A 15,713-nucleotide genomic window follows, 5' to 3' on the forward strand; every position below is an offset into this window, starting at 1 on the left:
CGACCTTCGCCTCTCCCGAGTCGGTTGGGGAGTTGCATCGATGAGACTGGATCGCAATTTGATATCATGAAAAAGGGGGTAATAAGTATGAGATCATCTAAATTAATTTCATATACTTTTAACTAACTGGTTTCCCCAATCATCTGTGATGCCAGCTAGCTAGTGTTCATATGGATGTCACAGTGACATGCCAATTAGCTAACGTTACTGCACCCCTGTAAGCAAGGCGACAAGGCAAGCAAATGACCAGTGCACCATTGTGCTTGCCGACGTGGGATGCTTCCCACTGGGCAGCTACCCGTGTCGCCAGCAGTAGCTAGTAACGTGGCCAATCTTTCCCTCCCAGGATTGTATTGTCCCACAACGGTGCACTGATGTCCCGCAGCGGTGTGGGAAATAGCTAGTGTAGCCAATATCAGGGGGTGACAATCACAGCAAGCATATGCATACAACGCATACAACAGATACAAGTAACAGTACACTCGTCATCAGCACTTACATCAAAAATAAACAATTGTCCGTTTTATTAACTGAAACTGTACAATTATTTTGTATGTAAAACTAACAGTAAAATCCAACAACGACTCTGACTCATCATCTGGCTACAAAACCAAAGTCCAAATTATTGTGATAGTTTAATGGTAAACTCGCCCATAGCTGTATACCATATAGTCACAACCGACTAGCGATACCGTATACTCACAGAATAGGGAGAGCAGGACTAGAGATACCGTATACTCACAGAATAGGGAGAGCAGGACTAGAGATACCGTATCCTCACAGAATAGGGAGAGCAGGACTAGAGATACCGTATACTCACAGAATAGGGAGAGCAGGACTAGAGATACCGTATACTCACAGAATAGGGAGAGCAGGACTAGAGATACCGTATACTCACAGAATAGGGAGAGCAGGACTAGAGATACCGTATACTCACAGAATAGGGAGAGCAGGACTAGTCCCAGCAGCATCATCAGGTTGGAGCATACAGAGCCAGCACTGCTGCAGTCCATTCTGTTCTTCTTACAGGTGCACACTTGGACCTTGATCTCGGTGCTGTTGGAGAGTGGAGGCAGGCCAGAGTCTGTCACTACCAGGGGTAACTGGTAGTTGGCCCTCTTCATACTCTGTAGCAGCATGATCTGGGCATGTGTGTCTGAAATAGAGACCAGGCAATGAGGTTAACTGACAAGATAATTATGTTTATATACTTACATGCTGGAGCATGGGCCACACTGTACAATCATGACAGTTAATTAAACAGACAAATGAATAGAGATGCATAAACAGCACACATGCACGCAGCAGGGATGGGGTCAATTTTAGTAATTGAAAAAATGGTATCTCAGTAAACTGAAAAGTAGAAGCAATTTAATTCACAGACACAGACACAGACACAGACAGACACACACACACACACACACACACACACACACACACACACACACACACACACACACACACACACACACACACACACACACACACACACACACACACACACACACACACACACACGAAACACACACACAGAAACACAGAAACACACACACACACACACACAAACACACACACATACACACACAAACAAACACAGACCAGACTAACAGAAGTAAACACACATAGGTCATGGCCAGGATCATTCTAGCTAGAATGCTGTATATCCATTTCTCGTCAACCTGTCTCTTTGTGCTCCCTATCTATCCCAGCAGAGTTGATTGAAGGACATTTCCCCCTGTCACCCACATGCAATGCTTTTGCACAGGCTTTAGCCTCTGTCAGTCAGTCCTTCAATCAGAGGAGCAGCAGGTCCGGCAGACATGATGCAAATCCTGAATCAATGTCTGTGCTCCATGTCTGCCGCTCCTCTCCTCCACAGCCCTGCTGTCCCACTGAAGCCACCCATAGAACCTGACATTACGGAGACATATAGCAGAGAACATTAGGCCTACTGTCTAACGCCTGTCCCCAGAGACACACACACACAGAAATAACCGAAGAAGCACATTCAACAGATGTATGGCAGACCCCCCCCATGTTTCTAATGACAAGTCTTCTCACTTGATATGGGAGAGGAGACCGTATGAAATAGCACAATAATTCCCCACTTTACCCATCAGAAAACATGGGCTTGTACTGCTAAAATGTACTGTGAGTGCCTGTATCAGTCTAGGGGGTGTACTGTAGGTTACAGTCTGAACTCACTGTTGACCCTGGAGACCTTCCACGTCTTCTCCAGCCCTGGCTGCTTCCCCAGCTCGATCTTAAAGGGCCCAGCGTTGGGGTGGATGTCTCTGTCCCGGCCCCCCACGATCACCACACTGTCCTTGGTGTCTTCACACACCCGTACCACAGATGGGTGAACGTAGGGAGCATTGTCATTGTAGTCCTCTAGGTGGATGACCAGAGTGCCAGTACCAGAGGCTGGGCGACTACCTGTGAATAGGACACAATACACACCTGTTAGAAAAACATCAACAACACAGCTAACTCTGTTACAAACACGAGGCACTGTTGTGATTACTGTAGCTATACACATTTCTCTGATGGCTTGGGACATTTCCATTTCAGATTTACCAAGTATCAGTTTCTATCCACTTCAATACAGGGTTGATTCAGGCAGCTCCAAGGTCTCCAGATACTAGCTATGTGATAAACTTTTCTCTTTCCTTTGACTCTGAGCTTCAATCAACTTAATAGAGAACTGTACAAAACAAACTGTGTCATTTCCAGATCAAAGGAACATGAATCACTTGGATCATGGTTGAGAGAGATGTGGCTTGGCAGAGCAGGTCCCTGTGTTGTGTAGATGAGATTACTCTTTATTGAATGACGCAGAGAGACAGCACGACTGTGTGCTGTATGAGTCAGGCATGGCTGTGTGCGGTATGAGTCAGGCATGGCTGTGCTGTATGAGCCAGGCATGGCTGTGCTGTATGAGCCAGGAATGGCTGTGCTGTATGAGCCAGGCATGGCTGTGCTGTATGAGCCAGGCATGGCTGTGCTGTATGAGTCAGGCATGGCTGTGCTGTATGAGTCAGGCATGGCTGTGTGCGGTATGAGTCAGGCATGGCTGTGCTGTATGTGGCTGTGCTGTATGAGTCAGGCATGGCTGTGCTGTATGAGCCAGGCATGGCTGTGCTGTATGAGCCAGGCATGGCTGTGCTGTATGAGCCAGGCATGGCTGTGCTGTATGAGCCAGGCATGGCTGTGCTGTATGAGCCAGGCATGGCTGTGCTGTAGTCAGGCATGGCTGTGGCTGTGCTGTATGAGTCAGGCATGGCTGTGCTGTATGAGTCAGGCATGGCTGTGCTGTATGAGCCAGGCATGGCTGTGCTGTATGAGCCAGGCATGGCTGTGCTGTATGAGTCAGGCATGGCTGTGCTGTATGGTGCTGTATGAGTCAGGCATGGCTGTGCTGTATGAGTCAGGCATGGCTGTGCTGTATGAGTCAGGCATGGCTGTGCTGTAGGCATGGCTGTGCTGTATGAGTCAGGCATGGCTGTGCTGTATGAGCAGGCATGGCTGTGCTGTATGAGTCAGGCATGGCTGTGCTGTATGAGTCAGGCATGCATGCTGTGCTGTATGAGGCAGGCATGGCTGTGCTGTAGGCAGGCATGGCTGTGCTGTATGAGTCAGGCATGGCTGTGCTGTATGAGTCAGGCATGGCTGTGCTGTATGAGTCAGGCATGGCTGTGCTGTATGAGTCAGGCATGGCTGTGCTATATGATTCAGGCATGGCTGCGCTGTATGAGGGAGGCATGGCTGTGCTGTATGAGTCAGGCATGGCTGTGCTGTATGAGGGAGGCATGGCTGTGCTGTATGAATCAGGCATGGCTGTGCTGTATGAGTCAGGCATGGCTGTGCTGTATGAGTCAGGCATGGCTGTGCTGTATGAGGGAGGCATGGCTGTGCTGTATGAGGGAGGCATGGCTGTGCTGTATGAGTCAGGCATGGCTGTGCTGTATGAGTCAGGCATGGCTGTGCTGTATGAGTCAGGCATGGCTGTGCTGTATGAGGGAGGCATGGCTGTGCTGTATGAGTCAGGCATGGCTGTGCTGTATGAGTCAGGCATGGCTGTGTGGTATTTTGTCTGCTGTTGTACTAGGGCTCTAAATAGGGAATAGGGTGTAATTTGGGGTGCAAGCTTTCTGTTGCTTAGAGATTAGAGGGGATTGAAAAGCAGTTTCATTCAAAATAGCCCTGGAGGTCACTGGCAATTACCCACACATGGCAAAATCAGCAATTAGAGAATCATCTCACCACAATGCGCTTTCCAGGAACCTGGAAGAGTTTGAGTGGAGGGGAGGTGAACGTGTCAAGATGCATGTGTCATAAATATCAAACTGTTCAAACGAGAGCCGGTTTAATTTTCATTGCTGTGTTATTAGGGAGGTGGCGCTTTGAGGGGGGGCATTTTCCTCTAGTGAAAGATTAAAACAGAGAGAGATAATCCTTGACTCTCCGTAAACCTAAAAACAAAATCAACCTATAAAGTTCCTTTTGCTATAAAAATCCTAGCAGATCTAGACCTATCACCTCAGACTGGAGACACACAAACCCACACGCAACATCAATGTGTGGTATCAAATGGTAACAAAACACGCCCAGACAAAACCTTGTTATGCGATTGAGAATGGATATATAGCTCTGTTTGCACATCAACAATTAATTCAACAACAATCCCATATTCAAGGACAATATCATTTTAACACCAGAAAACACACACTTTACCATCTGTCACAACACGAACAAGAGCATTACGGGTGGAGAACTGAAGTACCGGTACCCAGATTAAAGCCAACAGAGCAGTGTTGTGTCGTGATAACAGAAAAACAGTTGCTATAGCTCACACTGGGACAAAGAAAAGGCTCCTGGATCTGGAGATGCACTGCTGATGAGACACAATCAGGCACAACAGCTGCTCAATCTGAACAAAACAAACATGAGCATAGAGATGGAACAAATGTGGAAATGAATTATGATTTGTGCTCTAAAGGGGAAAGATCTTTGGTAATTTGTTGAACTTTTTCTCATTGTTAATGTGTTTATAGCAGGTGGGTGTTAGTGTTAGATCAGGAGAAAGAGATCACTTTCATGGATGATTACGTTCATCCATTACTTGTAAGCATTTGGGTGTGGTTCATCTAACAGAGTTCAGTTTAGGGCCTTAAAGAGTTACGTTTCAGTAACAGATACAGCACGCTGCTGTAGCAGCCCCTTGATTTTGATTTAAAGGGTGCGATTAGAATTTTTAGTTTTGATGAAGATGGAGGTTGTTGGGGACAAGGGCCTGTGATGATCTGTATTTATTTCAACACATCAACACCATAGAGACTGAGTTTTCTTCTCCCCATGTGTCCCAGCAAAAACAGATGTCGCATGAAACATGTAAATTCTGCCCATTTATAGTGAGACAAGCAGACGCTGTGCTTGGCTAGAGTTTAATGAAGCCGTTTGTCTTCTGTTGGCATCTAAAATGCATATTCCCTCGTATAATCACTCTCTCTCCCTCCTCCTCGTCATCTTCATTATCATCACATCCACATCAACATGTCTCAGCACAAACTGAGCTCAGCTTTTGTCCTCTACTTCACTCTGCTATGTCACATAGATTAAGTTAAACTCATATGTGTGTTGAGAGGCATTAAATCATTATCCAGTGTACAGTTTGTTTGCATTCAAGCTTATCTCGCATTCATTAATAGGCAATTTGGTCACACTTCAGCATTACATTAAAGGAATTAATGCTACAACAGAGTAACAATAAAACCTATTTTCCCCCCATATTGGCGACACACAGTATTGTTGGCAGTAAAAGTTGACTGAGAGTTTAAATTCATCTTTGTAACCATTGACATTGGGTGTTTACTTTCTACTGACTGATCGTCATCTTTTTACTTCCACCAAACAACGACTCAGACAGATCAATCTTCATTATGCCACATCATTATACAGAGATTGTACATCAAACCAGTAAGTTAGGAATAGTACTGCCAAAAGTTTCTATGCAGTACTTGCCTAAGGATACTGCTAATACTCCATAGCAACTTGTATAATTTCCCTGTATAATTGACCATTAAATATTATACTGTGCAATATAGGGCCAAGTGGTTATCCCTAAGTGTTTTTCCTAGCAATGCAATACAATTATTGTATTTTCAGAAATTAATATTGACCTGTGATACTCTACAAGTCTGAGTGCTGTTGTGTAATTGATATGCATCACTTTAAATAGCACTTTGTTACGATATGCAATAACCAGAAAGGTTCCTTTTGAGACAGGCAAAGCGAGAATGAGAGAGAGAAAGTGAGAACGAGATAGAGGGGGGCAAGGAGAGAGAGCAGCCATCATGAATAATCTGTTCTGGGATGTGAGTGAACCCAGTCAGTTCAGTTATCTGGTCTATTGTCAGTGCCCTGTCTGTATGCCCCTGGCCTTGCAGCTCTGCTATTCTCCTGTAGCAGCCCTGAGATGAGAAGTAGACGGGGAGCTGGTGAGATGGGGATTGGTTGACTTGTGGAGCTGGGATGGGAAGCTAATCCTCTGCTGCAGGCTGTGAGGAGAGATGCGCCCTTCTTCTTTCTCTTCCTCAGACCTTGTCTGGAGGCTAACACACTTCCTTGTTTCTCTCTTTCCCATCTCTGGGAAGGAAATGAGGGACAGGGCTGTGTTGAGACCAGCAGCAGTTTGAAATGGAGTTAGTGGAGCTTCTCCCTGGCACACAATGTGATGGACATACGATCTATAATCTAGTTCTGCTGCCCATTTCATCTGGGAAACAGGCTTTGTGGAGCAGTACGTACTTAAGATTGGTAAGAAAAACAGCTTCACACTGGTTCAAATTAAAAGGAATATTCCAGTGCTCAGTCAAAGGAGTTTTATTTATTATGTGAGAGGGTTACTGTTGTGGGCTACTAAGAGCAACACATGATTTTGCTCCCTTCTTAATAACCTCTCCAAACACATAGGCCTGTCTGTGGAGAATAGGGCCCTACTCACATTCCACTGGGAGCTGAATGTTTGTGGACATTAAGAGCTCGCAGCAGTCTTACCTGGCTAGCTGCTGCATCTTTTCAATATAACACCCATTAACTGTAGGAATTATTTAAAATACCAGCCACGGGGGGCTTGGCTGGAAATGCTTATTATTGTGATTATTATTGTGATTATTTTCTACTAAAGCAGCTGATGGAGAAAAACCGAAAGAAAAATAATCACAAGGTGGATGAGAAATAGCATTGCCAGAAAATGTCACAACATATCACACTCTCCCATGCAGCCAGGGAAACTAATTCACAGATGCAAAGCAAAGGGGGAATAGAGATTATTAGAAAAGAGGAGGGGAGAGGAGAGAAGGAGAAGAGAGGTGGCAGAGGAAGAAAAGAATAAGCAAAGGCATGAAGGAGTAGGATGTCAGGAGCAAGAAGGGCAGATTTGAGAATGGAGATGTGCAATCAATGCATTTGGAAACTATTCAGACCCCTTGACTTGTTCCACATTTTGTTTTGCCTTATTCTAAAATAGAGGAAATTATTTTTTTTGCTCATCAATTAATACACACAATTTCCCACAATGACAAAGAAAAAAATGGTTTTTAGAAATGTTGGCAAATTTATAAAATGAAAAAAGAGAAATAGCTTTTTTACATAAGTATACAGACCCTTTGCTATGAGATTCGAAATTGAGCTCAGGTGCATGCTGTTTCCATTGATCATCCTTGAGATGGTCCTACAAATTGATTGGAGTCCACCTGTGGTAAATTCAATTGATTGGACAGGATTTGGAAAGGCACACACCTGTTTATATAAGGTCCCACTGTTGACAGTACATGTCAGAGCAAAAACCAAGCCATGAGGTCAAAGGAATTGTCCACAGAGCCGTGAAACAGGATTGTGCCGAGGCACAGATCTGGGGAAGGGTATCAAAAAAATTCTGCAGCATTGAAGGTCCCCAAGAACACAGTGGCCTCCATCATTCTTAAATGGAAGAAGTTTGAAACCACCAAGACTCTTCCTAGAGTTGGCTGTCCGGACAAACTGAGCAATCGGGGGTGAAGGGCCTTGGTCAGGGAGGTGAGCAAGAACCTGATGACAGCCCGCTTGGAGTTTGCCAAAAGGCACCTAAAGACTCTCAGACCATGAGAAACAAGATTCTCTGGTCTGATGAAACGGAGATTGAACTCTTTGGTCTGAATGCCAAGCATCACGTCTGGAGGAAACCTGGCACCATCCCTACGGGGAAGCATGGTGGTGGCAGCATCATGCTGTGGGGATGAATTTCAGTGGCAGAGACTGGAAGACTAGACAAGATCGAGGGAAAGATGAATGGAGAAAAGTACAGAGATCCTTGATGAAAACACTGCTCTGGAGCGCTCAGGACCTCAGACTGGGGTGAAGGTTCACCTTACATCAGGACAACAAATCTAAGCACAGAGCCAAGACAATGCAGGAGTGGCTTCGGGACAAGTCTCTGAATGTCTGAATATCCTTGAGTAGCCCAGCCAGAGTCCAGATTAAAACCCGGACTTAAATCCGATCTATTATCTCTGGAGAGACCTGAAAATAGCTGTGCAGCAACGCTCCCCATCCAACCTGACAGAACTTATGAGGATCTGCAGAGAAGAATGGGAGATACTCAAGGCTGCAATCGCTTCCGAAGGTGCTTTAACAAAGTAAAGGGTCTGAATATTTATGTAAATATGATATCATATGCAAACATTTCTAAGAAACAGTTTTTTGCTTTGTCATTATGGGGTATTGTGTGTAGATTGAAGATGTTTTTTTTATGATCAATTTTAGAATAAGGCTGTAAGGTAACAGAATGTGGAAAAATCAAGGGGTCTGAATACTTTCCAAATGCACTATACACCCTGAGAGAGAGGTGTGAGTGGAACATGTCAGGTGGATACGCACGCAGGTAAAAGGAGAATGAAAACACAAAATGAGAGAGAAGTGGATGAGAGCCAATTTAACTATCTATTTTGAGAATGATAACACACGCAAAAAGGGTACTTATACACCATTATATCCCCTCTTCACACAGCCAGAAGGTAAAGAATGCGCTGTATAGAGTGGTCTTTTTTAGTCTCCCTAGAGAAGGCCCTTCACTCACTAAATCACCCCCCCCTCTCTCTCTCTCTCTCTCGTACTCTCTCTCTAGTGGATGATGTGAAAGACTATAGCTTCATGCTAATCTGATTGGCTGATCATTGCTGTAAATAAGCCCAGCCACAGCCAATTTAGCAATGGGAGGGTGTTATTAAGAAGGATGACTTCAGGGAGACAACTGAGGAGGACAGGTGCACTGCTAGTTTGACAAATTAGTTTCAAAAGTGACTTCTGGTTGTCATTTCATTCTATCAAGCTACTGGAAAGGCTACTGGCAAGACTAAAAAACAGCAAGTGAGGTATAAAAGCATACTATTCACTCGACTTCAAGCAAGCTCAGCCATCATGGCGTTATTATAACATGGTACAATGGCATGAGCCACAGTACTTACTGTAAATACAATTTAAGCAATGGATACCTAATTTGTGACTGGTTACAGGATCACAGGCATTTGGCGCTAGTTCCTACTTCACAGGAGGGCCGTTCGAAGAAATCATCATTATTATAATTATTGTATGCAAAAATGCCTTTTTGAATATGTGAACTTTAATGTGCCTTAATTACAAACATGTATGTGATCTTTTAATATGAATACATTTTAATTACGAGCCAAGGAGAAAGCACAGAGGCCATCCATGCCTATTTATTCTGTTCCATCTGACTGCGTAATCCACTGCCTCATCAGCCCAGCCAGGCAATGTATAAACTTGATCTCCACTATAAAAAGCATCTAGATATTATCTCACATTTATTTTAGACTAACATTTAGTTTTCAACAGCGGAGATTTGTATACACCTTGCTGTCTGTCTCTCTGACATTCACAACATTGTTTCAATATTCAAATTAGATATCCAGCTGTCCCATAGTAATGAACGTGTCGGGAGGAGACAGACAGGCAGCTTTTCTCAGCCAGTCAAAATCATGAATCACCTGGCATAATTTTTATGGAGATATACAAAGAAATGTCAATTGAAAAAAGGCCAAACGAAATGAAGTGCAGCTAGTTTTCAGTCTTTTCAACTTCAGCTTGAAGTAATTGTGTTAGCTGTGTTGTTGACTAGCTCCTCTGAACAACAATGTCCTGATGAGAAAGCACATTTTCTATGCCAAGCGAAATCGCACCCCATTAGCTCATTGTTATGGACATGTCCAAATAATTGTCACAATAAAACAGCTTAAACAAATTAAAATGTAGCTACTGTTGTTATTCTGGCCTCACTGTTAGACATGACTTTAAGTTAGCCATTGTTGGCTAACTAGCAAGCAAAGGAACAGCCAGTATGGCAATGGACCATTTAGAACGAACGACTGTGTCGTGTCCATAGATACAGAACAAAAAGACTGAATGACTGGGTAGCGTCTCTGGCAACCGAACCGATAGAACGAACGACCAGCCGGCTTAGGTAGCAACCCTAGATTTGTGTCCGGACTATAACTTGTGGAAGGATGAAATAGTATGAATAAATTAATCAAAATAACATTTTTAATGAAAATATGTCAATCATTGTTTGAATATGTTGGTAACCTGTTGTGTAAACACTGACCCGAAGCCAGTGTTTGGAGCATATATTGGCACGGTTTGTCGGCCCGAGATGAATATATCCTCCAAACACCGGCTACTCTGGCATTATCGCTTAAAAGGATATCTCATAGTTCAAGGGGTATGTTAAGGTCACCACACATAAAGTGTTCAACACAATGTATTTCAACATAGCAGGAAACTGATCCGTCGTTAATATCAGTGGTCTTTCTAACTAGGGGGCTTGTTGGAACCTACCATGGCAGAGACAAACCATTAAACTGTAGCCTGCCGGCCTATTGGCCATGCCTCCCTCTAAGAACAAAGCAGCTGATTGGTCTCCCATTTCCATCTAATGAGAGACAAACTAGGAGGATGAGTCAGTCACCCCACTTTACCAACACCCTGGCTGGCAACTTTCATCACTAACGCCCACGGCGATGCCACAGCTTTGTGTTGTCTTTGAAATGACCTTAAAACCAAAGGCAAAAATGACACAATTAAGGCCTTTTTCTCCTCACAGTGACAGGTGATGCATCTGTAAGGTGCTACACTTGTATTTCTGTAGTGTCTTATACAATTTCAATTACATTTAAAAAAAGTGGTTCAAAAGCTCAGTGAAACACCTAGGGATAAACAGTACAGCACACTACAACTTATCTACAACTATACTATACTACACTACAACATACAGTATTTACACACAGCCTCCATTCAATGACTATAGTCACATCTTCACCTTGGCAAACTACTTTCACCATGGACACCACACTTTTAGACAAAAAGGGTTCCAAAAGTGTTATTTGGCTGTCCCCATAGGAGAAAATGTTTGGTTCCAGGTAGAACCCTTTTTGGTTCTAGGTTGAACTCTTTTGGGTCCCATGTAGAACTTTCTGGGGAAAGGGTCTACATCGAACCCAGTAGGTGTCACGCCCTGACCTTACTTATCTTTGTTTTCTTTATTATTTTGGTTAGGGCAGGGTGTGACGAGGGTGGTATGTGTGTTTTTGTCGTGTCTAGGGGTTTTTGTATATCTATGGGGTTTTGGTTTGTCTAGGTAAATGTAGGTCTATGGTGGCCTGAATTGGTTCCCAATCAGAGGCAGCTGTTTATCGTTGTCTCTGATTGGGGATCCTATTTAGGTTGCCATTTTCCATTTTGGTTTTGTGGGTTATTGTCTATGTGTAGTTGTCTGTGTCAGCACTCGGTTTAGCATAGCGGCACGTTTTGTTTAGTGCTGTTCAGTGTTCTCTTTTTTATTAAATAGTTATATTCACTTACCACGCTGCGTCTTGGTCTCCTCTTTATGACGAACGTGACAGTAGGGTTCTACCTGGAACCAAAAAGATTTCTTCAAAGTGTTCTCCTCTGGGGACAGCCGAAAAAACGTTAAAGGTTCTAGATAGCACCTTTTTTTCTAAGAGTGTAGACAGATTTGTAACAACAAACAAGGCAAACTTTTCTCTCTTGCCAATTTAAAAGTGTCCTTTAATCACAGACATGGGAACATCTGAAGGACGACTGCTTTTCTTCTCTAAGGGCTCTCTCTCGCCCTGGCGAGGATGAAAACAACTTGTTTGGTCAGAAAGCGGGAGAGAGAGTGGGAGGGAGAAAGAGGGTGAGAGAGCGTCAAGGTTAATGAGACAGAGAGGCGAGACAGGAGAAAACAGAAGGCGAGGCAACGGCAGGCTGTGATCTCCTCCGCTTCCCCGACCATATCCCATTACAGCGCCATTATCCGGGGCCGGACGCCGGCTCCTCTTCCCTGTCCCCCCCCATCCTCCCCTGTGCGGCCCGCTTTGAAGCCCTGGGTCATAATTGATTGGCTGTGTAGAAACACATGTCTGCTACGTAGTTAACCTCTTCACCCGCAGCTCTCCTCTTCATAAAGGGACAGCTCTGACTGAAACACACAGGATGCAATCAAAAGCAGCACTCAGTACACTCAGAGGGAGGAGGTAACCTGGCTCATCCTTCCATCTCTCTCTTTTGGATGGGAGCCTGTGCTCTGCAGATCTGGCTGCTGGAAGGACCTGAGACAGAGTATTTTGGTGTTCGTTATTGAGGGGAAGCTGAAGCCTTTTAAACACCCTTAATTGTGCATCCAGTCAGCTAGCCTGGAGCTGATCTAACCTATTCAGAATGCTTCAATCTGTTAAGAGCACAGTCAGTCCCAAATCCCAAATTAGCTGGGCATTGATTCGTCAATAATTGAATCACAGCCCTCAGTGAGTTCTACATTAAGCAGTAAAAGCCCAGCCAGACACAGATCTATAGAATGTAGATCTGTAATCTGTCAGACTAATGCATTGTCAGTGGTGACTGATCTAGAATGAAGCCCCAGATGCAGTGCAGTGGGCTGACATGATGAGTCACGATGCTATCCCCACGGAGCCCATCTCCATGTAATCCGCTAGTTAATGTTAATCCATCTCAATATCTCCCTCTGCCTGATTCACCACAGACTGACTACCTGGAGGTGTGGAGCAGATTTAGCTCTAAATCACTCTATCAGAACAGTTCTGAGCGCTGGAAATTACTCAGGCCATTACAGGGACAAAAGTCTCATCTCAGCATTTAGCATAGCAATGAAGCAGGACAAGCAGAGCAGTCGTAATCTGAAGTACTGTAAGGATAGTAGAGGCCTACAGTAAGTGGGGGGACAGAGCACTGCTTTTCTTTCCAAGTGAAGAAGGGGGTTGGAATTGTTGTTCTTTTGAGTTAAAGAGTGCAGACAGTGCAGCAGATGATTGACAGGTCCTCTGTTCAGCCAATGAGCAGTCATTGAAGCTTATCAGGCCTCTATGGAGCTGCGCACTAGAGCTGAGAGACAAAACACATGGACACCATGCTCGCTGCTCCGTCTTAGATTTTCAATTACACTAGAATGGAAGCCAGTTTGCTCTGATGAATACCGAGGCATCACCCTGCCGAAATATGTGTGGATAATATCCCTGGGTGGGCGAGTGGTGCAGCATTCTGAGCGGGCCCTCCCTCTAAATAGCGTCTGTATTGAGGTCGCCTCACCGTATGTCAGTGTTCAAAACAAACAGTGCTCTGCTCCCTCATGCATACATAAAGAGCTGCTGATATGAGGCACGGTGGCGGTTGGCGGCCGGCGCAGGGCTTTGATAATGTATTCATCACTCTAAATGACAAGTGCAGCCCACCAGGAGAGTGTTTAACATTTAAATAAAGAGCAGTGAAAACAGCCATTCAACAACATGCAGGACAGACGTTGGCGGCACATTAAATAGCAGCACTGAGATTGCAAATCACCTCGGACTAAGCCCTTAAGTAGAGCATTCTCATAAACATGCGTGTTTTGGTAGCTTTTAATATCTCAAATAGTGGTAGGGAGTTTTGGGAGTGAAACCATTATGTTGCCCAATATTGGATACGCAGATAGGATTCAGGCCAAATCCTTGGAAATTCAGAGTCGCAAAAGAATATAGGGTACAAACAAGGGTATATACAGTTGAAGTCGGAAGTTTACATACACCTTTGCCACCAAATTCATTTAAACTCTAGTTTTACACAATTCCTGACATTTAATCCCTGTCTTAAGTCAGTTAGGATCACCACTTTATTTTAAGAATGTCAAATGTCAGAATAATAGTAGAGAATGATTTATTTCAGCTTTAATTTCTTTCATCACATTCCCAGTGGGTCAAAAGTTTGCATACACTAAATTGTTATTTGGTAGCATTGCCTTTAAATTGTTTAATTTAGGTCAAACATTTTGGGTTGCCTTCCACAAGCTTCCCACAATAAGTTGGGTGAATGTTGGCCCATTCCTCCTGACAGAGCTGGTGTAACTGAGTCAGGTTTGTAGGCCTCCTTGCTCGCACACGCTTTTTCAGTTCTGCCCACACATTTTCTATGGGATTGAGGTCAGGGCTTTGTTATGTCCACTCCAATACCTTGACTTTGTTGAGTTTAAAAAAAATCTGACACAGCGGTTGCATTAAGGAGAAGTCTGTCTTTAATTCTGTGAATAACACTTGTATCTTTTATCAATGTTTATTATGAGTATTTCTACAAAATCACCGGATGTTTTGGAATCAAAATATTACTGCACGTAAGGCGCCAATGTAAACTGAGATTTTTGGATATAAATATGCACATTATTGAACAAAACATACATGTATTGTGTAACATGATGTCCTATGAGTGTCATCTCATGAAGATCATCAAAGGTTTGTGATTAATTTAATCTATATTTCTGCTTTTTTTGACTCCAATCTTTGACTGGAAAAATGGCTGTGTGTTTTTTTCGACACGGCTATGACCTAACATAATCATATGTTGTGCTTTAGCTGTAAAGCATTTTTGAAATCGGACATGATGGGTAGATTAACAAGATGTTTATCTTTCATTTGCTGTATTGGACTTCTTAATGTGTGAAAGTTACATATTTATAAAAAATATTTTTGAATTTCACGCACTGCCTTTTCAGCGGAATGTTGTCGAGCCTGCGCTAGAAAGGTTAAGCCATTTTGCCACAACTTTGGAAGTATGCTTGGGGTCATTGTCCATTTGGAAGACCCATTTGTGACCAAGCTTTAACTTCCTGACTGATGTCTTGAGATGTTGCTTCAATATATCCACATCATTTTCCTCCCTCATGATGCCATCCATTTTGTGAAGTGCACCAGTCCCTTCTGCAGCAAAGCACCAACACAACATGACGCTGCCACCCCCGTGCTTCACAGTTGGGATGGTGTTCTTCGGCTTGCAAGCATCCCCCTTTTTCCTCCAAACATAACGATGATCATTATGGCCAAACAGTTCTATTTTTGTTTCATCAGACCAGAGGACATTTCTCCAAATAGTACGATCTTTGTCCCCATGTGCAGTTGCAAACAGTAGTCTGGCTTTTTTTATGGTGGGTTTGGAGCAGTGGCTTCTTCCTTGTTGAGCGGCCTTTCAGGTTATGTCGACATAAGACTTGTTTTACTGTGGATATAGATACTTTTGTACCTGTTTCCTCCAGCATCTTCATAAGGTCCTTTGCTGTTGTTCTGGGATTGATTTGCACTTTTCACACCAAAGTACGTTCATCTCCAGGAGACAGAACG

General features: G+C 43.7%; 1 protein-coding gene across 2 annotated transcripts in view; it reads right to left on the reverse strand.

Moving 5' to 3' along the window:
• cdh13 (cadherin 13, H-cadherin (heart)) overlaps positions 1-15,713 on the reverse strand; it is a 527,392-nt gene that overhangs the window by 14,967 nt on the left and 496,712 nt on the right. For both annotated transcript variants that reach the window (XM_042301487.1, XM_042301486.1), the window contains 2 exons: positions 2,206-2,436; positions 938-1,156 (listed from right to left, as the gene is read on the reverse strand). In XM_042301487.1, the coding sequence (XP_042157421.1) occupies positions 938-1,156; positions 2,206-2,436 (450 nt within the window). The remainder of the gene's footprint in view (positions 1-937; positions 1,157-2,205; positions 2,437-15,713) is intronic.

This window comes from Oncorhynchus tshawytscha, linkage group LG19 (assembly GCF_018296145.1).
Source record: "Oncorhynchus tshawytscha isolate Ot180627B linkage group LG19, Otsh_v2.0, whole genome shotgun sequence".
In the NCBI taxonomy this organism is placed as follows: Eukaryota; Metazoa; Chordata; class Actinopteri; order Salmoniformes; family Salmonidae; genus Oncorhynchus; species Oncorhynchus tshawytscha.